Raw genomic sequence first — 25,088 nt, 5'->3', positions numbered from 1 at the left:
CCGTTTGTGGTGACTGCTGACTGAGATAAGGGATGAGATTGAATAGATCCTGGAACTTAGCCTGGTCTGGAGCAGGCTAGCTCCACAGAATAAATCTCCATGGTAACTTATGTCATAACATATCCCGCTTTCCACTATCCCGCTTTTGTGCAACCGGATCATGGATAAGTTGAGCCAGGATAACCAAGATATCCTGGCTTAATCCCTTATCCTAGTTTTGTGCAATAGGCCCCTGTGCAGAATTGAACACTGCCAAATGCCGCACAGTGCATGGTGGTTGGTGTCAGACTTCATCTGCACTTGCTTTGCCATTATGTAAAAGTGGACAGCGATATTCTCAGGAGATTGAGGCAGCCAATCCAACCAATAAACTTTGGTTCAGCATCAGTTCCAGCATCCATCCATTATCCATCCATTGAGGGATATATGCTCCCTTTGATAGCTTAGTTGGTAGAGCGGAGGACTGTAGATTGATTCTAACAGGTATCCTTAGGTTGCTGGTTCAACTCCGGCTTGAAGGATGAATTTTTCATTGGTGTTTGATCTGTCAAAATGACTATGTAAGGTGGAGTCATTGCAAAATAAACCTTGATTTTGTCCAACCATAGCCGCTTGTCAAACCCATTGTCTTAGTTATTATGTGGTTGTTCTCCAACCATTTGAGGGAAGAGCTTTCTAAATTTGTCATAAGTGTTATAATGTTGAGTCTTTTCAAAATAAACTTTGGTTTAGTATCCATTTCAGCATTGATGCACAGGCTGAACAACCTGGGGCTGTTTGCTCCCTTTGATAGCTCAGCTGGTAGAGCGGAAGACTGTAGGTTAATCATAACAGGTATCCTTAGGTTGCTGGTTCAACTCCAGCTCGAAGGAGGTACTTTTTGGACGCTGTTCAACATGTGAATGTTTAAAATGAAAAGATGCTAATGGGCCTTGGTTTCAGAGTTGCAGGATTCATTGTTTGATTTCATCAGAAAAAATGTCAAGTTTCTGTGGCACAATCATGTGAGAGCAGTGAAATGATCATGCCACAAACACTAAATCCATCTCTTCTAAACTATTATGGAAAGCATAAGTCATTAAATTGTGTATCTGCATTCTGTTCACGTACCTTCTTTTCAAAACAGGACAAAGGTTTTCCCATTAATGTCTTCCACTGTTTTCGAATTGCCCCCATGCTCTTATGTTCACAATAAAAATCTCTTAACATGTTGCTCTGTTTATGTTACTTTACTCTTTTGTTGTAAAGGAGTGATGACTCCAGCGGCTTTACATGAAGTGGATTTACCTGTCAGGGGCCCCCTCTTGTCTATCCCAACTTCCCATCCCTAATGCATGGTGTATGTACCGTCCCTTCCAAGGCCCCATTATGTGCAGTGCATACAGCGAGCTGTAAATGAGTGCTTCATTATTTGCTCAGTGACCCCTCAAAATAACAAAACAGCACTTCTATGCCAGCATAGAAGCCTTAAATTTTCTATGTAAGCGTCAGCTTGAGTAATTTGGCAATATGCACCATCTAAATACAGTGTAAACTAAAATAATTGTTTCAGTCAGCTGACCCTCTGATCTTGATTTGGGATACAGGTTCCTGGTAGTGATGGTGATGATGGTGATGATGATGATGATTCTGGCATTTCCACTAACCTCTGTGATCACCAACTTGACTGTGACACGTCTCTTCAGTCAGTTCTGCTGTGTTTTGTAACTGGACGTCTGAACACAGTGAAGCATCGTGTGTTTGACAGTTTAATGACATAAGGTGTGGTACTGTGACAATAACAAATCATTTACAGCAGGGTTACAGCAAAGATGCTAGAAATATTCCATTTCACAAGATGCTATGATCGCTCTCACCTAACATCCTGCATTGCTGGCAAATGTTCTGCTTCTATATGTGGGAGTGTTCGAGACAATGTTGCTTTTAAAAAACATATGAGATCTGCAACAGAGACATGAAGGTGAGAGATTAGATTTGAAATGGAGCAAAGCCACAACCTAAATGAGAAAGGATAAAATGGACAGTGGGCTCATGCAGGCACATAAACTTTTTTTTTTTTTTTTCTTTACATGTAGGAAAATAGTGTCACCAACACAACTGCTACACCGAAAAAGTCTTTTCTGTTGAACAGATAGAAGCAAGGCTTCATTTCCTTTTCAGGGTTAATACCAAAACATTTTCATTTATCAGCTACATAAACTACACCATCACTGGACTACACTGTACTAGCGCAACTCTGGGCCTTTGGGCGTTTGTTCTATAGCACACACAAAGCCAACATTAGAAGGTTATACTGACACTAGGGTACTAAAACGTAAGCTTGGCATTTAATTTGCGCGAATGCTTGGTCCTGTGAGACTGGTTCAGCTGATTTGCCACAGGTTTGGACTGGCCTGACAACAATGACATGGAGATCACAAAAACACAATGAAAAAGTGAAAGCACATTACAGAACTGAAGGTACAGTGAAGCCAGTTAAAAAGGAAACAGGCAGAGGTAGATGCACAATAAATAGGAATGACGATGCATAAAGCGGTGTACAACTAAGTGGTTGCAGTAAACGGGGCTGTTACAAAAAGATACATGTGAAATGAACCAGCAAATCATCTTCGGAGTGGCACTGGTGTGTTAACACATATTCAATAGCTGCTGTGATTTATGTAGTGGTTCCAAGTGAAGACTTGCAAGTTGAAAATAATGGCAAGCTGGATATTTAAACAAGTTAAACAAATGTACTGTGCGTTACTTTGAGTCAGAAGCTTCCCGACTGTCTGTCCTACTGATGGTTTGTGTTCCTCCACTGAAATAGCCTGCAGACACCTCACCACACTGGGAGTTTGTTTTTCTTTCGCCATAATTCACAGGTGGGGAGCCGAAATGAAACGCCAGGATTTTGTCGTCACTTTAGAGTTACTGGTGCTCTCACTCGTGCAATCTGTGGTCTGCGTTTCTGTTTCCGCCCGTTTGGAATGTTAGTTTAAGTTTTTCATTTACTGGTCAACATTTAAAGCCCAGTTCAGACCAAAGATTCAAGACAAGATGAGCTGAGTTTAAACAGGCAACTGAAACATTCTAAAAACCCGCTGGTTCACATCAATGCAACTAGATGACAGTGTATCATCTCTGGTCAACAACTCTCTGTACCTCCGTTCTGATTTGCAGCTTTTCAGGTTTATTTTGTGGCTGAATATAATTTGTAGCTTCTTAAAATCTGAATGGGGATAGTGATAGTGAGATACTGGCTACAGTGATGAAACAAAACCAGCATCAGATGGACTGTATTCATAATCAATACGCCACAGTAATATATATATTTTTAAAAACAGCACCAATTATCGCCACCGTCTGACACCGGCACACGGTGAGGACGCAAACAAAGGGCTTGATGGGGACGGAGCACCTGCTGCAGCAAGTGAACACGCCTCCTGCAGTCATTTTGACTTGACCAGTGAGCTTCACTACAAGCTGATTGGCTGTTGAAACAGGTGACGTGCTTTAAAGCCAGCCGTCAGCGATTTGACCAGCTATCTGCAGGTCACACCATCACCCAGCTTGAGTCGAGCTCAGACTGACCAGTTCACACCGCTGACACTTTTTTTCTGCAACGTTCTAAACCGGTTTTGTTGCGCTGCCAATCTTTGGTCTAAACTGGGCGTTATACTTATGGAGAAATAGTAATATTTCTATCACCCATTAAATACAAGACGCTGTGTTTAAGTCATGACAGGAAGAACAGGAACACGTATGTTGCGCAATATAACGTTGGTTAATTTAGCATGTCTCTGTAAGTAACTGTAAGCTTTGACCTCCGGGAGGCAAACCTGCTGTAGCACAGACGTTAGTAGCTTCTGTTGATCACATTGTTGGTTCACACACGTTAATGGCAAAAAGAACAAATCAACACTGGTATTATTCTGAAGGTGCAACTGAAGCAAAGTCAAGATAAAAAAAAAAGACAACCAAAAGGAGTGTGAGCCACACACCGTACAAAAGAATGGCTTCATGGAAACTGGGGAGATTATTTTTTCACTCGTTTGACAGTTTCACCATCAGTCACATCTTTACAACATTAAGACACTAAGTTAAGGATGGAATGGTTGACGTGTTCTCACTGGGAGGTAAAAATTTAAATGGGGGTTCAAACAGGATCCAATGCTGCTTCAAACTGCCAAAATAAAGAACATCAACAGTGTTTGAACGTTTTAACTCCAGTATGATATACACACACTATTCTTTTGTATTGAAATTTGTCTTCAGAGGAAAAAACACCAAATATTCCAAATTATTTAGAAACCCGTCATTTACTGTTTGGATTCCTTTGTTTTGGCGGTTGCTGCAGATGGCAGAAAATGATAAAACACTGCAGTTTGTCGTCAGGATGAAGCCAAGTTGCTGAGTGGGAGAGCAGGTCAGTTCTTCAGCACAGAGTCGTATGTCTGGTAGACGTACTGAGAAACCTCCGGGGCCCGACACTTGAGAGACAGCTAAGAGACAGAGAGGGGTCGCAGAGTTACGACAGGAGACACCTTCACTTGTACATACAATCAAGTACGTACAAGTGATCATCTGGTTTCTTTCCTCCTCTATGAGAGTGACCTGAATATCTTTAGATTGAGGCAAAACAAGAGATTTGAGGACGCCATCTTGAGCTTTACCTAACACTGAACAACATTTTTGACCATTTTACAGACCAAACCCTCTATGACCAACACACCTGCGTTGGAGTTCTACATTCAACCTTGTCAATGTCACCTATGATTTTTCCACAGTCAATGTGCAAATAACAAAACGTCAAACAACTATAAAGCTGAGGGCCAAAAGGTTATTGGTGAATACTCTACCGTGTAGTTGGGGTTGCCGGGCTGAATGCGGAGCTCAGCCAAGATCCAGATGCCGTTGGTTAGCTTGAGGGACTGGTAGAGCATATCCTGGCCTTCTACATTTCTCTTGGCAATGGTGTAGATGTTGTTATTTTGCAGCTTGCCTGATACTGTGTCTGCAAGACCAGAATCAAAGTCAGGTAATTCACATACCTGAGTTACTGAACAAAGAGAAACCACATGAAACACACGCACAAAAGGCCGTAATCACTACAGGTACTAACGCTAATGTTCACATGAGCTAATGCAAACTGCTACTGGCAAAAGGTTGATCGGGAAACTGATGGTAAATAGCTCTATGAGGATTTTAATAAACTATGACTGACAACCTTCAGATTTCAGTAAACCTGACCGGGTACTCTACAACATTGGGCTAAGCTAAGAGGTCATTAACCACTGTGCTGCCAGGATAAGAGCGGCACAAGTATGGGCAGGTTGGAAGTGTCCTTCAGGTACAGAGGAAGAGGAAATGTCCAGAGATATGCATGTGGGTGGAGAAAGCAAACACAGAGAGAAGAGTGAGGCCTTTGGATGAGATGGTGTCCAGGGCAACCCTTTGGGGTGAGGTGATGATTAAACAGCATTGTTACTACACAGGTGTGCCTCAGGTTGGTCACAGTGAAACACCACTCTAAAAATGTGAAGTTAAACTTGTAAAAAAGTCATAAAACAGTTAATTTCCAAAACGAATCATTTCATTACAAAAAGAGGCATTCTTTGAGTGCTGATATTGAGTATAACATCACTGGGAGGCTGAACTGTGTATCACTCAGCTTTACAGATGTTAATTATTTTTATTTTATTTGGCCTACATCAGTGGTGTAACAAACTTTGCACCGCAAAGATGAACACATCTCCACAAATATCACTTGAATTAAATTATGAATGGTCATCCGAGGAGGACAAAGTGTAGGAGAGAAGCCTGGATACTTCACTGCAAACTCAGGTGTGCTCATGTCACAATGGTCCTGTCTGATCAAGCTGTTAACTAAGGCTACTTCCAAACAGTCAATCAAATATTAGTCGACGGGAAAAGTCATTAGTTGGTAAGATTTCACTGGTCGCTTAGTCACAGAAAAAAACAAAAACAAAAAACAACAGTGAAACTCTATTAGGAGCTGCACCTTGTCAAAATAAATCCAAACCTATATGACTGGACCATGTGGGACTTCAATTTAAAAGGACAGACACAGGAAGTGTCCACGCTCAGCAGTCAGACAGGAGTCAGGTTAATTTCCAGGGCTGGTACCTGCGGTTATTCCACAGGCTAGTCAATAACATGTCGGGCAGGAAATCCAAAGTGTGGGATCATTTTGAGAAGGTGAAGGACGAACCCAAGGTGATATGTAAACTCATCTTCATTGGTCGACTACAAACATGACGTATCATCTGAAACATGGAAGTAGCTACATGCCCATTAGCCCACAGCGTCATTAACAGGCGGCTCGCTCAGTGTGTGACGTGCACTTGTAGATAAAATATAGGCCTATATTAATGAAGGTTCATTAGTACGCTTTTGTATTTCTCTGTAATGTAGCACAGTGTTAACAATGTTACTGATAATATTCTTTCTCACACCTTCAACTCAAACCACCAAAATATATCATTTAATCATTACATTCATATCAGAAACATGCAGGAGACTAGTCGACTAATGGACCGTAATGGTGACTGCTGGTCGACTAGGTAAACTCTTAATCTGGGGGTGCAGCCCTACTCTTCACAGATTCAAACATGCCAACGAAACAACTGTCAACAGAAACTTATCTCACTGGTTTCACGATAAATGGAAACATACAGATAAATTTGAAATGATCAGCTGATGTTTTGTGAACAGAACAAGTGGTGGCATATCAGGTGGAAAAAAAATGCACTTAGGCCAAAACTAAGTGTCGTAAATATGATCTGCTTGTATGAAACTTCACTTAGATAATGTATAAATCAGAAGGCACATGGTAACTTACATTAAGACAGGAAAAAAATTTGAATCTTTGACCGCATTTTTTAACCAAACAACCGATGATTCTCCAACTGCATTCAATAAAAGTAAATGTCAAGATGATATGATATAAGGAGTGAGATTAAGCAAATAAACATACACTAAATCAATGATCAACTTTAACTGTCCAGCAGAGAGATTTTCTTATTTGTTAACCAACAAACAGGACATTAGAATCATCGCTTTGTAACCGAGGGCGACTTTATTCACCAGCTTGGCCTACCTGCATTTAGGTGGCACTCCTTTATCTGGTACTGGAGCTCATTCTCATTGGGGATGTCTTTCCAGGTAGCCAGGAACACCTGTCGCTCTGAAGGAGGAAGAAACAAAAACTGAGCTGAGAGCTGATTTCCACATGGAGAAACCTGACACATTATTCTCTAGTCTTTCAGTATAGCATTTATGTAGCCGACAGGTGCATATTGGAGACCATTTTACAGAGCTGTTGTTTAAATTTTAAGCCTGTTGAATTGGAGCAAATTGAAATTACACGACTAAAACTGAGTTTAAACTTGAGATATTCACTGAAATAAGGAGAGAATCCACACCACAGGAATTCAGACAAGACATTTTCAAAGTAAAATCTTAAATGTAAATATTAAGGATTTAGTAGTAATTTAATTTCACAATTATATTTTCAGTAGTCTCTATATACAGACTCTACATTCAGTGAATGTAGATTCTGTAGGCAAACCCCAGAGATCTTGCCTCCGGAAGAAGAGGAAAAGAGCCCTGGCTTCCGGTTGTAGGCTGTTTGTAGTCCACGTGATATTGACCAATCACGTTTGAGCCAGCTGCAGTTGTTGCCAGGTTAAACGGTCCGTGCAGTGAACTATAATATAATTGGCGTCACTGCAAACTCTGAATCCATCGCAGTGGTTCAGCATATTTACTACTACATAAATGGAAGTCGGAAATGGAAATTCGCCTCCTCCGCCCAAATCAAACCGGAATGCCAAAAAATCAGTGGTCTGCCCCCAGAGGCTGTATCGCCGTCTGCCGGAAGTCAGACACCGAATACAGCCGATGGGTTCCGAGAATATACTTTCAGTAACTTATAAGAATCAAATATTTATGGCAATAATTTCCTTCCAAAGACAGAGCACAAACCTGATTTTAAAACTGTCTACAAATAGCTGTGTTTTCAGATATCGCACAGTAGTGCTTCCTGTCTTAAATTCTGCAGTATGCATATTTTAGAAATCATGACACATCTCGTGTTACCAGCAACATTTTGTCCCTGCTTCAGTGGTTGTTGAAGATGTTGTTTATCACTGAATAATGTGACAGTGAGGGTGTAAAGAGAAACGTGATGCTGTTTTATAAAGTCGTGAGTGACAATCGTACCCATTTTTCCATCCTCAACAAAGAATATGTTGAGAGGGATGAGTACGCTGAAGTAGAAGACATCGATGCTGTTCTTCACAGCCACCTGGGCACAAGTAAACAAAACAAAAGCTTATTTTGCTTGTTCTGCACGGCTGAGATGTGCTGGGTGATATCAGCAATTACACAAAACACTCCAAAAAATAGAGGACGCAAACAAGAAAGTACAAGTGACAGTTTTGCAAATGTGTTGCACTGCTGTTCAGATGTTTGGTGAGTGACAGCTCCTGTACCTGCAGATTATTGAGAGGGTCCATCTTCATGACTGGCCCAATGGTGTTGATAGGCAAAGAGATCTCAATACTCTGACTGGGCATCAGCGGAGTGTGAATGGGCAGAGGACTGGTAGGGATCACCCCGAAACTGTGTGGAAAGCAACAAAAATCAAACACTGGCAGCATTCAGTTATAATATATACAATTACACATCAAACTAGAATTACAGCAGTCTAATACTCCTTTCATACCTGTCTTTCTTGTAAAGGTTAAAGCGTCTGTGTTATTCATCAATTCCCTATGACTCAACCAGCGTTCATTTTCTTTGAAACGATGAACCCACGCTGACCGACTTGGCTTTGTGACCCAGGTAGACAGGTGGGTCAGACAAGGGTCATTTGGTTGCAAATGGGGGCACACAGGTCAGACGTAATTGTCACAGGTCGCCGCAGCCCCGAAATAAACAGAACAATGTCAGCAGGAATCTTTTTAGCTACAGCTACGATTTGAACATGAAGATGTGACAAGATTTCGAGGTGCAGTAACTCCTGGCAAGGAAGAACAGGTTCCTACAGCAAAAGGCAAATTAGATTCAAGACTTTTTTTTAAGGCTATTTGGAATTAAATTTAGGACCAATTTTACAATAACAAAAAATGAAGAAAAACAAAAGCATGACATATGGTGGAGGCGTGGCGGAGACGAGGATAGAACCCAACTGGAAAATACCTGCTGTTTGTTGGTGGGGTTTCTTGGCGATTTTTTTTGTTCTTCACTCTACATGTGGCACTCCGCTGTGTTTATAAAACATTTTTTGCACAATACACCGAGCCTAGTATGCACTGCCTTGTATCGATTTCAGCCATGCAGCTAAATCTTGGTTAAATAACCAGTTTTCATCGCATTTGCACTTTGCCATGTTGCCCAGTGTACAGTGACAGTGAGCTAGCAGACGGTAGATCCTCTGCTCTGAACATTGTGGCTGGAAACAAAATGTGAGTATTGCTGGTTCCACTATCCTGATCTAAGTGACGTTAATGCAAGAGACATTCGGTAAATCCTTCTTTAAAAATAAGAGATCAAACCAATTATTTTTGAGATTTTACAATTTCATGTCAGGAAACATACGTCCCATGTCTTCGCATTTTTAAGACTTTTGAAACATCAATTTAAGACATTTTAATACAAACTAAAGCTTTATTTTTAGATCAATGGTTTCAATAACTTTCAAGACTTTTTAGGGTTCCACAAGGACCTTGAGAAGTTATGTAGCAGATGACCAGGACGGAGACAAGGACAAGGTAGTGTGTGCGAACACAAGGAGGCTGCTAAATAAGAAAGGCATCCATTGTACACAGAAGAAAAGAATGCCTGAACAAATAAGTTCTCAGCAAGTGAGGTAATTGGTATGCATTGTTTCCGGGTTGTGATCCAGGTCGTATCTGAATTGTCATGACCAGGAAATAACCCATGTTGGCTGGCTTGGCTTGAATAGACAAAAGACAGGTCAGATGACCCCGATCGACTCTGGTCATTGTTGTGAATGAGGTATAATTAAGCAGCTCTACTGTTTAACACTCATCTCACCCACCTGTTCTTGTTAAACTGGACAGCGAAGTCGGTCATGTGTTGCAGGGCCTTGTTGGTGAAGGTCATGTCCATGTACATGTGACCCTGGCGGCGAGAGAAGGTTCCAGAGATCTCCAGTCCTTTGGCTTTCACTGCCGGCAGCCACACCTGGTAGAACAATACAAACATCATCAGTTCTACAGATTGTATATATTTAGTACGCTGCCTCACATTGAAGGATCTCACATTACTGTGTATCTTGTTATTTTACTGTGAGCAATGTGGCTGTAATTGACTGAATGCTAAATGTTCTGAGGTTGTGTGAACTCACTGCTTTAGGGGATACGAAGCCTCCAGTGGTGATGGCCATGCCGGTGGAAAGCTCAAACAAGTCGTTAAGGCCACTGCTGACAGCCTGAGGAGCTGGTGTGGGTGACGGAGCAAAAGTACTGGGGACAGATGAAGGGATGAAGTTCTGTCCCACCTAAAGCGGTAACAACAAAATCACACACACACATACACACAAAACACAATCTAAGCAACCATAATTTCAGTATGCATCACTGGCAACTTCACAGTTTGACCTACAAAGAGAAGCACACAGACAATCTTAAGGCATGCCAAAGTAAGAAACGTTATAAAAAAAAAAAAAAAACACTTCAACTATAGCAAGTGATTAGCCAAAGCCCTTATGACAGAGGAAGTGTGAACAAGCTCAAATGTGAGGTGAGAGCCTCACCTGTGGTTTGTGTGTTTTAGCCCATTACTTAGAAAGTGACAGTGACCAAAAATACAAACGCAATACTTTTGGTTTTTGCTCCCATTTTCCACAAGTTTCCACGAGCGAGCCGCCTGTTAATGGCACTGTGGGCTAATGGGCATGTAGCTACTTCCATGTTTCAGATGATACGTCATGTTTGTAGTCGACCAATGAAGATGAGTTTACATATCACCTTGGGTTCGTCCTTCACCTTCTCAAAATGATCCCACACTTTGGATTTCCTGCCCGACATGTTATTAACTAGCCTGTGGAATAACCGCAGGTACCAGCCCTGGAAATTAACCTGACTCCTGTCTGACTACTGAGTGTGGACACTTCCTGTGTCTGTCCTTTCAAATTAAAGTCACACATGGTCCAGTCATATAGGTTTGGATTTATTTAACACGTTAGTTTGTTTGCTTGTTTTTTCTGAGACAAAACGATCAATGAAATCTTGCCAACTAATGAGCTTTCTGGTCAAATAACATTTGGTTGACTATTAGGTGGCAGGCCTAGAGTAAAATGTGCAGCCTCTCCAGATGGAGATGAGCGCAAGTGAAAATTTTGGGATGCTTTTCCCGGTCAGAAAATGGGCTAAAACGTGCAAAATATCCGCGTGATCTTCTAGCTGAAAGTATTTGAGTGTGAGAGACAGAGAAGCCAGGTTTAAAAAGTTGAAGAGGTCAGTTTGAGAGTGTGGTGGGTTAAATTGCAACATGCAGCATGCAGACAGGCAGACTGCCGAACAGAAGGGCTTGACTTACTGCTGGACTTCCCCCAACACCTCCGCCCAGGTCTCCCCCCAGCTACAGGAGAGAAGAGAGTTCCCCAAAGACAGCATCCAAACATCACAGACAGACCAAACACACAAACAAAGACAGAGACAGAGACTTTCTTAGCAACCGCAACCCATCAAGAGGAGCCCTCACTTCTGGGAAAATACCAACTCCATACCATATGTTAGACATTAAATAAGACTTTAAAATCTGCAAGGAGATCATAAAGGAGTCCAGTTGTTCCAGCAGCTTGGAGAAGCGGAGGAGTGACCATCAACAGAGGAAGAATACAACAAGGCTTAAGCCTGATTTATACTTCTGCGTCGAATCAACGCTGTAACTACATCGTAGCCCGACATGCACCTCCCCAGAAATTCAATTACATGTCGTGGTGACGCAGACCTCCTGTCTATTATTGTAAGCTGAAACCATTTTCTTCAGTGGAAACAAAGCTTTTATTTACTTTAATTTCACAGATAAGAAACAATAAATTGTGAATACAATAACGCCTCCACAAAAATAGTATTTTAAGTCTTGTGTGTGATTTATCCTGGCTTAATATGAGCAGAGGAAATCTCTGCTCGTTGCTAGGCTAATTTATACAATGTAAAATGCCACAGGCTTGTGCTAATAATGTTAGCATGTTGTATTTGTTTGGAAAACGTGTTTAATTTAAGACAGGTGTTTTGTCTGTGAAGGTTGTGAGTTGATATGGAGCCGAAATTTGTAACGTTACCTTTGTTAAATGTTGCTGTTGTCCCTGGCTTCATATGAGCAGCGGAAACATCTGCTAGCTGCTAGGCTAATTTATACAATTTAAAATGCCATAGGCTTGTGCTAATAACGTTAGCATGTTGTATTTGTGGGGAAAATATGTCCAGATAAAGACAAGTGTTTGTCTGTGAATGCTTCGAGTTATCGTGAAGCTGATTTGTGTACTTGTGTTTGAAACTGTCTCTATTAAGCCATGTTTAATGTGTGATTAATGTGTGTTTAATGTGTGTTTTTTGAATCAACTAAACTTTTCAGCACTTCACAGAAACCTCCGCTGCTGACTAGTGTTTTGGAAGTGTTACTGCAGAGTGACACAGACACACCACTGCACAAGTATAAATGCTCGCAATTGCATAGGCCACGTGTGTAAATTACGGCATAGGCTCTGCACAGAGCTGACGCACAAGCATAAATCCGCCTTTAATGTAGCTCTGTGTTGAAAATATAATAACATGTTAATATACCAACTTTTCACAACAATTAGAGTCATACATTTTAAAGTTTTCAGAACAAAAATTATTAAACAGTTTAAATCACAAACATATTTACATTATGAGCAAGAAAAAAAAACAAAACACAAAATTTCATTTGAAAAGAACAAAAAATGTACTGTAATAAGATTAAAAACAAATCTTGAGTGATGAATACACACAAGTTTGTTGGACTTGTAACACCAAAACGTTGTTCAAGATAAGCATTGGTATGAAAACGAGGAAGCACAGAACACTGATCAAGTCTTTAGCCATGCTTAGCCAATGCTTCCACTCTACAGTTAAATTGGTGTGTGTGTGTTTTCAGGCTCACCAAACTGTCCAGGCCTCCTCCCAGAAGATCCACTGCACCCATCTGCATGGAGGAGACCTGGGGCACATTGACTGGAGGACCCAGGTCCAGGTTCAGCAGGTCACCCAGCAAGTCACCCTGGCTGGGGATCACATGTGGCTGGTCCATGGCAGCTGCTGGCCCGCCGCTCACTGGGCTCTCACCTGTGTCAATGCTGTCAGAGGAGGAAACAGTAGTGCTGGTGAGGGACAAGTAATTTAGAAAGGCGCATCGCCCTACATGTTAAGAGAGTGCACATGGCAAGATAGCCAAAGGAAGTCAAAACCATGTGAGTGCAATCATGGGATGCACAGCTGCCAGTAGAAAAACTGAAATGCTGGTTTGTCACAGTGTGTCTGACCTGCTGTGCTGCACAGGAAGGTGTTTCCGGTGGATTCCATGGCTGCCCTCGACAAAGGCGCTGGGGGGTTTGTGATAGACAGAAGCGAGGGAGCCAATGTGGCAGATGAGCTCGTCCAGTAGGGTGGGCTCGATCAGGTCTGTCTCCTCTGAGATCAGGGGCTTCTCTGACAACACCACCTCCTTGGCCGTCACAGGGTCAGTGGACAGCAGGCGCCAATAAATGTAGCCTCGGTCACGCAGGTCGGGGTTATCAGAATCCTGCAGAGGAGCAGAGAGTTCAACACGTGTGCTGTGAATCATATTTCTTTGTTTCCTATTTATTCAGTGAAGGAGTAGATCTTGTGGATCAGTTGGACTGCTGTTATTTGTGTTTATGGTAGTTAAGAGGGGTCCATATTAAATTAACAAACAATAATCGTCTGCACTTCTTGAGAATAAAAAAACAACACTTACCTGGGTGGCCAAGCTGAGGACCTGCTGCACCAACTCCTGTGTCTCTGATGGTTTCTTAAGAAACAGCTTGACAATGGCAGTCAGCAGAGTGAGCTGGACCTGGACATCAAAGCACATGCTGTTAGATTATCATATGTTCAGTTTACAATGCCACCCATCCTCGCAGTAGGAGGAGTGAAAGGCAAAGTGTGGAAACAGCCAGACAGGCTGATGTGTAAAACATAAAACCTTACTGCAAAACAAGCCTGTTTCCAAAGAGAGTAACAGCGCTATTTTTATATTTGCCCCTATTATCTTTGTATGTGCTGAATATGACGTCAGTAACCGTGAAAGATTCTGGATGTACATGCTTCAAAACATGCTGTCGGCTTATTTGAAGAACCTACCTGGGTGCTCTCGTCATGGAAACCCTCGAGGAAGCTCTCCAGCAACTCGTCAGCGTTGTCGATCCTCTCGGCGTACTCGCCAACAATCCAGATCATGGCAGCACGAGCGTCGGGCTCATCCAGAGAGTCCAGGTTCTCACACAGTGTGGCGATGATGCTTTCATACCTGAAGAACACCAGTATCTCAGAGGTCAGAATAAAACTCAGCATCTTTCATGAAGTGCTGTAAATGTGACTGGCTGTCTGTATAATTATTTGTTGAGTAGTTCCCAGCGCTTCAGTGGGAAACATACTTGTTGGGGTACTTGCGGAAGATGTCCCTGATGACCACAATAGCCTCCTGAACCACGTAGTTGACTTTGGTCTGGATCAGGTCCAGCAGGGTGCTGACGCAGCGCTCAGCTGATTGCTGGAGAGAACAGGACAGAGGCGCCGTGTCACCATGATGATTTTGCTACTATGACAGTGCTCTGGTGTCAAGTCTGATTAGAATTAAGATTGTTGTGCTGCAATGCCCACAAGAGGACTTTGGCGTAGACATCAGCAGCACTGACAGCATTTCTTACCTCCACTTTGATGGCACAGCGTCCGATGGCTCGTACAGCCTTGCGCACAAAGTCAACATCCACCTCTGTGGCGTATTCCTTCAGTTCGGCCAGCACCTAAAGTGACACAGGACACAAGTGAAAGATACTGTATGTGTACCCAATACCATACCATAGAGATCTGTCTAAAGGGTTTTAGATGTGATTCAGTGTACTGATTTTGTTTGAGTTTGATGTCTTTACTAAAATTACACTCCATTTAACAACAGACATCATTTGCACAACAAAAAAATTATCTATTTCACATGAGTTGGATCTTTCAAACCCTGAAAAACCAAATATCATCCTGAACTTCAATATATTTCACTCCCACATACATTTACTAACCCTGACAGTGTTGCTCTGATGGTGTTGTTTTAACCATGTGTGTGAGTGTGTGTGTGTCTATGTGTGTGAACACGACGAAATGTGGTCCTAGTGACACCACAACGGAAACTACCACAGAGGCTGTTCTGAGTATTTCGCCAGGTGTTTATGTCTGTGAGCAGATTTTGTCAGCACGATAATGAGCACTGAGCAAGATGCAGTCACGAAACTTTAAAAATGCGTGGCTGAGATCAAAATGAAGGGTGAGTTCAAAAACAGGCATGGTCTGAGCAAGGGGGCCAAGCAAATAAACGGTTACCTAACGACAGAGACTTCCTACTTCCTAGGCAGCAGACATGGCGAGAGCAGATAAGTGTAAAGTCGGAAATTGAACACATTTCACTGAAAATGAAACAGCTGCATTTGTCTCATTTGTTTGTGCGTTTTTTTTTTATTTGTTATAACCCATTTGATGTGAGACACAGCTGGCCCAATTCAAAAAAGTTTAGAGACCCCTGCTTTAAACTATGACTGTGAAAGAGAGCAGAACCCTATGTAGCACTGTCATGTAAGGTACCTGGGCAATGTTGGCCTGGGAGGCCAAGCGGATCATGATGTCCAGTTTCTCCAGTTTCACATAGATAGGGTCGTTGTACTTGACAAAGAAAACCTTGATCTCCTGCTTCAGGATCTCAGGCCTGCACACAAGCAACACATATTAGACTGTCGCCTGTATCGATATATAGAATGGGCAGTAGCAGTAAAAAATGAAACAGAGCCTCTGCTGTTTATGGTCACGCACCTTTTCTGGACAATGAGGTTAATGTTCCTCAGAGCCACGTATTGGACCTCAGGTTCTCCAGAGAGCAAAGTAACCAGTGGTGGGGATAACTTCTTCAGCAAGGTGTTGTAGTAGTCGGAGTCCTTTGGCAGAAGCTCCAAGAACTTCATCAGAACCTTGACAGCTGACAGCACCACTGCTGAGTTGGCATGAGACAGCCGGGGAGTGACACGCTCACAGATGCTTTGACAGGGAGGGAAAGATCAGAGTCAGTCAGGGAAATGTAACATAACATGAACCTGAATCAAGTTGTTCTAGTGATTGTGTTGGGCCTGTGTCTGTTCCTACAACATTTTAGCTTTTGTGCCGAAATCTTTTCTACCAGTTTGGACTTATTTATGTTTCCAGCACCTTACGAAGATGAAGCTGGATGGAGTGGTGGTTGTCCCACATCATCTAATTTCCCTCGAGTGGTATCTCTCTATGCAAATTATTTTAAAGTAACATTTAAAAAATCTAAACTTTAAATTTATCTCTTTCCAAAAACAGTTTCACTTATCCACAGACCTGGCACAGTGATAGTCAGTAGAAGTAACTACCTGCATGGGTATACACTATGGGAGGTAAGTGACAAAATATGTTTTCGTAATTTGGGTTAACTGACTCTTTAATCATAACTAGTTTCATTAACACAGATCCAAAACGAGACATAATGAACTCTTAGTGTGATCTTTAGTTTAGTGCTGGTCAGGATTTTTATATTGTATTCATAAATAAACTTTCCTCATCAGATAAAATACAATTATTTTTTTCTTAAAAATCAGCAGGGGCAACAACAATTAGTGCTCTTCATATAGTAGGGCTGCACAAAATTTAAAAAAAATCATATATCCATCATGTCAAAGGGGGTCAGTTGAGGTGGTTCAGACATCCAACTGGTAGGAGGCCCAAGGGCGGACTCAGAAAAGGCTGGAGGGATTATATATCCCGTCGTCTGACCTGGGAACGCCTTGGGATCCCCATGGGCAGCTAGAAAGGGTCAATGGGGAGAGAAACGTCTGGGATGCTTTGCTCAGCCTGCTGCCCCTGCGACCTGGCCCCAGATAAGCGACTTAAAATAGATGGATGGTTATTTTTGCATTTCATTTTCACTGAAAAAATATAAAAATGATGATGTGATTTTGCTGAGGCCCGTACCTAACAAGCACGTTTCCTGTTCTGGGATATGATTTGTGACACATTTTACCTTTATCACAAGAAAATGCAGCTCCTGCGATTCGGACACTGTCCTTGGCCATACTGTGATTTCGATAACATTTTGATTAATTGTGCAGCCCTATCAAATAACAATCAACAATACTCACCTTTGGGCCTCGCGCTCATCCTTGGGGTTGTAGTTGGACAAACAGTCCAGGATGAAGATCTGTCCCCACTCTGTGCACTCATTGAGCGCCGTCAGCAGCTTGTTGATGTTCTGGGGATTGAGGTCCAGCAGGTTGCTGTTGGGGTGAGACTCGCTGATCTCAGACAGGGCAGCGACTGCATTGGCCACAACCTAAAGGACATAGGTGTTTTGTGATAAGTCTGTCGCCATCATGCCATTTGGATTAAATCAATACATATTTAAAGGTTGCGAGGAGCACTTCATCATCACTTTAATCCAAATAAAACTCAGGCAAACTGTAGTTAAAGCATTTAACACAATTAATGCAGCTTTAGAGAAACAACCTGGACAGATCTGCTTGTCTTGCTTCATTCTAACGTATGCCGGATTCAGACTACATGATATCAGCCCGATTATAGCCCGACGGAGTGTCATACAGTGTCGACTCGGACCGTGAATGACAATGAGTGCCATTAGCGAGAATCCATCGTTTTATCTCGTGTACACTGTCACTAAATTACACTAAAATCATTCTAAGCGCCACCTAATCCCAGACATACCCCAGTTTGAGTTTGATGGAGTTTAACCTTATTCCACTGGTTGTGTTTAAGAGTGGATAACAGTTACACATGCCAAAATTAGAATCAAACTCTGATCCTTGACTGCCTTGGAACTGACACCTACCATGGGATTGGAGTCAGCAATGAGGTCTCTCAGGGAGTCCAGGAAGCCTTGGTCCTCCACCATCTGGGCATTGATGTCATGAAGTTTAGCCACGCAAACAGCTGCCGTCTTCCTCACGTACGGGTCCTCATCCTTCAGGCACTTCCTCAGCGGCTCGCACAGGTACTCAGTGATCTTGTCCACCCGGATACAGCCCATGGTGCGGACAGCCAGAGCTCGGATCAGAGGGTTGGGGTCCTCACAGTCCTAGAGGGCAAGACAAGAAAGGCAGGTGTAGTTTTAATGAAGTCAGATTTCACTGTTACATTCCCTCAGGGACACAGAAGTCAAACTCCATTAACGTTCAATGACTAATTCTAAAACCTTAAATATCCTTTGTGTATTTAACACAAATTTACAGATGATTAATTTCCAGATATTAGTAATCAGTAGGTTTTATACAACAACTTGGCTTTGTAGGTTTACAGAGGAGCAAAACAAATCTTTGAAGAATAAGGTAATAACAATGTAAACACAAGTGTGCAAACCATCATATCCTGTAAAAAGATATTTTTAGACAATTGCCTGATGTCTCTAGAGAACATAACCTGAACTTCCTGACTTTGCTTGTCAAGAAAACACACCTTCAAACAGCATGACAATTAAGGATGCATCTAACACAGACGTGTTAGATGTCACAGTGTCAGATACCCTGGCAGTGTCATACACAGTTGAAAAAACATGTTCATGTAGGGCCTTGCCTTGACGAAGCTGTTGACAGCCATGATGGCCATGTCGGGCTGGCTCTTGGCGTAGTTCATCAAGTAAAGGTAGACCAACTTCTTCAGCTCCAGGTTGTCGGTCTGCATGCAGTTCACCACATCTGGGAACAAAGAACTGACAGCAAAGCAAGAGAACTCAGTCAGAGATTACAGTGTGAGGCTTCAAGGCTCATTCTTACATTTATACTGTGAGTAATGTGGTAAACAATCCATCCTAAGAGCCGATATATACTCTCTCAGAGGTGTCGTTCAGCCAGCTCGTAAGTGGTAAACGTAACAAAACAGTTTCCTGACTTCATGCCTGACTGTCCAGATGTGCAAAGGTGTGAAATTGGGCAGAGCTCCAAGTGCTCCACAAACAGTTTCCTCCACATTCCTGACATTCCCGCTTCCACCACTGTCTGGGTTCAATTTTCACTTATGAGAACCTTGTGACGCTTTGGCACAGGTTCCACTGTACTGACTCATTTGCTTGATAAATCACAGCTGAAAACACTGCCAGCAATGCCTGAAAGTTACTGGAACTTGAATTTAATGTCACTTCCTGTTTCTGAGCGATGCCAAAATGTAATTCCAGAAACAGTTCAAGCAGATCTCCTCACAATAGCTATGCATTAGGTTTACTTGGTTTACCTGGCAGGTGTTAATTTCGGACCCTGGAACAAAGTACTCCTTTACATTTTGATAAATACCTGACATCCTTGCCAACGGTCATGGCAGCGATGACCTTCTTGACTGCCTCTTTTCTCTTCTCCTTCTTCTCATTGTTCAGCTCTGCTTTCAGCTCAAAGATCTCCCCTGTAAGATGAATCACACACAGCGAGTGTTGGCAGCAACACAGTTTGAAGTCACTGAAAATGGACTGAAAATTAATAATAGCAGCAAAGTCTAACAGGCTTGTCAGGTTTTTCCCCACTGATGTTTCACACTCCCTTCCTTACTTGCCTTTTTTGTTTGTTGTGAAATATTTGGAGTCCGTCATGACTGTGGTCCTTTAAAGTCTGCAGAGAAGAGATACACTGCGTTATTATGCCATCAGCAAAACTGCACATTTCAGAGTGGCCTATTATTGTTACCAGCCCGAGGCACACCCCAATAATCATGCTGTTTAATCAACATATGGATATGCAACATCTGTCAGTCTGATGGATTATCTTGGTAAAGCAGCAGTGCTCACTGACACAGATTTCAACAAATTTGTGCACAAAATCTGAGAGAAAAAAAGCTGTTTGTGTGCATCTAAAAAGTCTCAGATCCTTTGTTTCAACTGCAAAAACCAAAAGTGTTACATTCTGATTTTTAGTCAGCGTACAATAACAGTTAATTTCTTAATTCATTCAGTGTCTCTTCATCCCTGAGCCGGTGTTTGACTATGTGGCATTCTGATGATCAAACCACACTCTAGATCCATTAGAAGTGCAGTCATTTAGTTTATCTGTGCTGCCTCCAGCATTACCTGACTGGGCTGAAATGGATTTTTAATTAACATTAATAAGATCTACCATTAGTACCTAAAGATACAAACTGGATTCAGACTGGGTTACAGAAAGTAGACAACCATACTGGTATTTTGGATTGCCTTTTCCAATACATGCATTAAAATGCAAATACAGATTACTGTGCATTTACATAGCATCTCTCCATGTATATTTACTAACACACGTAGTTATATTGTAAAAAGTGGACATAATTTGAATGTTTTACTGCGTACACCAAGCGCTTAACATAAAACATAGAGCCATATAATCTCCACTGACAAACATCTGCAGTAGAATAGGTCACACTGAAGAGCTCAGAGACTTTCAAGGTGGCACTATCACACGACACCGTCTTGATTAGATCACAATCTCTGCTATTTTTGCCCCAGTCAGCTAAAGTGCCGTTATGGTTCAGCTGAAATGTCTCCGGGACCGACGACAGTTCTTCACATGAAGCAGTAGGCCACACAAGTTTGCAGCACCACCAAGTGCATTACGAATCATTTCAAATCCCCAACACTACCTACTGAGATCCAAACTACCTCAGGAAGCAAGGTCAGCACTGTTTATTGGCAGCTTCATGACATGGGTCTCCATGGTGACGCAGAGGCACATAGGCCTAAGATCACATAATAAGAGTTGTGTTAAGCGCATTAGCACTTGACTGTGGTGCTGTGGAAACGTCATATCTGCAGAGATGAATCAGGCTTCAAGATCTGGCGGTCTGATAAAGCAAAGTCTTTGGCCATCGCCAGGATGCAATCGCAATCTCGACCTGCCTGGCTGCACAGTGACGACTATAAAGGTTGCTGGAACTGAATTACAGTTTGGAGCTTGGGGCTACTGTACTGTAGGTACTTTAGTTCCAGCGAAGGGAAACCTTAATGCAGCATATTTTAGGCAAGAGTGAGCCTCCAACTTTGTGGCACCAGATTGGGAATTGTTCATTCCTGTTTCAGTCATAGACTATAAACAATAATGGACGTAGCTGCCATAATCTCACCCACTGGTTTGTGGACTCCCATTTAAAAGTCTCGAGTTCAGCATTTCAGCTGTTGCCATCTTGGCTTTTTGGGACCAGAAGCAACCATATTTTAGGGCTGGGCCATTTGACAACTATGTACGATATATCGACATACTTTCAAGCCCACCCCACTCACTCACTCACAGTTTCTCCATCAGCACTCAGAGAGACACAGAGCTGCTCCTCTGTTTAATCTGACTGTTAATTAGTCTACAGTATGACATCTGTCTATATGTTGCACGTGCTACACTATATCAGTCTGTGAGATGAATGAACTTACTGCAGTAGCACACGTACAATCCAGCACTGTGCTGCATGTGTGGAAGACAGAGCTGCCTGATTGTGTCAGGTGAGCGTTTGTTTGCTAGTTTGAGTGTGAGCTGCATCATTGGTCGTTGGAGTGTATTGTGTGACAGCAACAACATGGACATTTCATACAGAAGACATATATAATGACGACAAAGTCTTGCTCCTTCCCCCCCTCGGCCTCTCTGCTGATGCTCTGTGCATTATAAGATTAATAGCCTGAATCAATAAATATGTATATCATTTTGCAACACTAGATTCATTTGAGAGGCCATTGGAAACTACTTTTTAACTCCCCCCACAAAGATTTCCAATTGTGTCAAACTAAAATGGATTTGGGCCAACTTGATCTTTTCATACTGATATAGTTTTGTGGGCAGTGCTGCAAACCTTTAATATGACCTTTGATATTATTACAGGGCCGTGACACACACTGCTTTCCCCTACATGAAAATACATACACCAGTTTAAATATAAAGGGTATGGTACGGGTATCATATCAGCAATTCTGGCCCTGAATTAATTGGTATCTGATCGAAACCAGATTTTGTGGTATCACCCTCCCCTTAAGAGTGGAGGTGGTTATAACTATTCATATGCATGTTAATAACGGTGGCTTTGAATGTCAAATTCAACAGTCACATATGGGTGAAATGTTCAGGTGTCCACATACTTTTGGCTATATTGTTTATGTCACATCAGGTTGTTTAAATCTGCACATTTGTCCTCGTATATGGACAACACACAACACAGAAAATTCTGGCTTTTGCTGAGTGTGTCCAAGATGCAGGAAGGATGCTGCACAAATAAGATCACACTTTACACAAACAGCAAAGTGTGCGTAGTTTATGTGGCTAGCTCACGTTATACAACACAATGTAAGTTAGCTAATATTATTTAAATCTGCTGCAGTCGCTACATACGTTAACGTATCTTGATGTTAAAGCAATGGAACTGTTAAAGATGAAGCTAGCTAGTTGTGTGTACGTTAACACTGTAGCTCCTGTGTTACTGTAATTTTGTCAATTGACTCATTACATCAGAATTAAACCTCAATATGTCGTGATAATTCAGACGGACATGAAAACGTTTGACCTCTCTCAGACGTTAAGAAAGCCTCAGTTAACCCGAATCACAGCAGCTTCGCTCTGCTAACGTTAGCTTGCTGCATGCTAACTTTAAATGCACCAGTTTAATGATTAGCGCTAACGCTACCTCTGGACTAGCGATACTAGCTAGCTACTAACGACAAATTAACGGACAAAATAACACAGCCAGCTAACGTTACGGGGTGGCCAGCTTGATTAGCCTATCCAGTCTGGTTTGACTGGTAATATTAGCATTAACATGAAAACAGAAAAGTGGCCAGCGGCCCAGTAACCGCTGCTGTCAGGGAGCTGTGTACGTGATTAGCTCGGCAGCTAAATTATCGCAACGAAATAACACAAAATGAACAACAACGATACCAAAATGTTAAAGTGATATATTACAGATACCTGGTGGAGTGTATGTCAGCGGGAAAATGTTACGGTGGGTGACAGACGCAGGTTGGTCCCTTGCCTGGTTTGAGGAAGATGGAGAATCGGGATTGTGATGGTGCGTTCACTGTCATGAAACTAGGGAACTTCCCTTTTGAGTTGATACTGAGGGAGGTATTGCACACCAGGATGTGCTGCACCACAGACAAATTCGACCGATCCAATGCTTTACAGATCGATTTTATATCATTTTGATCTGCGAGCTATCACAGCACGTGTATGCAAAGGACCTGACATATCAGACGCAGCAAGGTCATTGCAGTGACACCACCCATGATCAACTGCATGTGGATGATGTGGACAGATCAATCAGGTCCATTGTCGTTTAGGTTCACCAGTAAAAATAAATAAGTGCAAGAGATATATCTGAGGTGAGAATGACTTACATTTAAATACAACGGATTTTAGCCGTGACTGGTTACTTTCCTACAATTTTCCATAGCAGTGAATGCAGCACGAGAGGAAAGTCTTGGCTGGGATTGCACAGATGTCCTGACTGACGGAGTTCAGACTACACTCAACAATAATTCAAATGCAACACTTTTGTTGTTGCTCCTTTTTGTTTTTCTTTCAGGTTCAATGAAAGATTTAAGACTTTTATGCACTCAATAGATACATTTCTCCCATATTTTGGTCGCAAATTTGCTAAGATCCATGTTAGTGAGCACTTCTCCTTTTCCAAGATAATCCATCCACTTGACAGGTGTGGCATATCAAGATGCTGATCAAACAGCATCATTACTACACAGGTGTGCCTTGGGATGGTCACAATAAAAGGCTGCTTTAAAATGTGCAGTTTGATCACACAATACACGTCCACAGATGTCACAAGTTTTGAGGGAGGTTGCTGTTGGTATGCTGGCTGCAGGAATGTCAGCTAGAGCTGTTGCCCTTGAACTGAATGTTCATTTCACCATTTTAAGACATCTCTAGTGTCGTTTCCGTTGAGTCACAAAGTGCTTTACATGTCAACAATTTAAACAGACAAGACGTGAAAACAACTTAAAAGAAATGAACACTTTGGTGTAGAAAACCAAGGAAATAAAAGTTTGAATTAACTTTAAACTAAGCTAAGCTAACTAACTAAGCCTCTTTGGAAAAAAAGGTCTGTTTGAAGAGGGGATGTAAGAGATGACTGACTTGGCCGACCTGATTTCCTCGGGCAGATTGTTCCAGAACCTCGAGGCCTTGAAAGCAAAAGCTTTGACCTCTAGATTTCAGCTGCTGGAACAGACAAAAGACCTCCAAGTATGTCCTGGCATGTTCAGTACCAAGAGATCAGAGATATAGCTGGGACAGGAACCATGTGGAGCCTTAAAACTAATCAGTAATATCCTAAAATCTTTTCTAAAACGTACTGGGCAGTACATCCAAAGCAGGCCAGACCAGCTCAGTACCTCCTCAACTAGCATGCAGCGTCTTCACCTACAATATCATCTGAGATCAGCCACCCAAACAGCTGATGCAATAATCGGTTTGCACAGCTGAAGAGTTTCTGCACAAGCTGTCAGAAACTGTCTCAAAGAAGCTCATCTGAATGCTTGTCATAGTAACTGACTTGTGCAGTTGTGAAGACAGTTGGATATATTGGCAAATTCACCAACACTGGAGATGTCTCATGGTAACATGCCAATGACACACTCCCTCAAAACCTGAGACATCTGTGACCAGCCCAAGGCACACCTGTGTAGTAATGATGCATCAGCATGTTGATATGCCACACCTGTCAGGTAGAGGGAATATCTTGGAAAAGAGGTGTTTACTAACACAGATTTTAAAAAATCTGCAACCAAAGAAATGTATTTATTTACTTAATTAAAAAAACATCTTGGATCTTTAA

General features: G+C 42.0%; 1 protein-coding gene across 1 annotated transcript; it reads right to left on the bottom strand.

Annotated features, from left to right (window-relative positions):
• Positions 1–1,735: 1,735 nt before the first annotated feature.
• Positions 1,736–23,339, bottom strand: ap2b1 (adaptor related protein complex 2 subunit beta 1). The gene is made up of 22 exons (XM_049593048.1): positions 23,207–23,339; positions 19,848–19,903; positions 19,595–19,700; positions 18,882–19,017; positions 18,142–18,387; positions 17,438–17,628; positions 16,095–16,316; positions 15,870–15,990; positions 14,948–15,043; positions 14,675–14,790; positions 14,382–14,547; positions 13,996–14,094; positions 13,541–13,800; positions 13,162–13,354; positions 11,572–11,613; positions 10,379–10,531; positions 10,070–10,215; positions 8,499–8,628; positions 8,227–8,311; positions 7,103–7,189; positions 4,842–4,996; positions 1,736–4,484 (listed from the first exon to the last, which is right to left on the bottom strand). The coding sequence occupies exons 2-22, from the start codon at positions 19,882–19,884 to the stop codon at positions 4,410–4,412; spliced, it is 2,862 nt and encodes a 953-aa protein (XP_049449005.1). The 5' UTR covers positions 19,885–19,903; positions 23,207–23,339; the 3' UTR covers positions 1,736–4,409.
• Positions 23,340–25,088: the final 1,749 nt, after the last annotated feature.

The sequence above is a fragment of the Epinephelus fuscoguttatus genome, linkage group LG12 (assembly GCF_011397635.1).
Source record: "Epinephelus fuscoguttatus linkage group LG12, E.fuscoguttatus.final_Chr_v1".
NCBI classification, from domain to species: domain Eukaryota; kingdom Metazoa; phylum Chordata; class Actinopteri; order Perciformes; family Serranidae; genus Epinephelus; species Epinephelus fuscoguttatus.
Note: the sequence above shows the minus strand (reverse complement) of the source record. Positions and strands in the feature narration are given on the sequence as shown.

Coding starts and splice junctions, on each gene's coding strand:
- ap2b1 (XM_049593048.1), bottom strand. CDS start 19,884: ATGACGGACTCCAAATATTTCACAACAAACAAAAAAG. Junction 18,388..18,881: donor CTGTCAACAGCTTCGTCAAG/GCAAGGCCCTAC, acceptor CTTGCCCTCTAG/GACTGTGAGGACCCCAACCC. Junction 4,485..4,841: donor CCGGCAACCCCAACTACACG/GTAGAGTATTCA, acceptor TCTGTCTCTTAG/CTGTCTCTCAAGTGTCGGGC.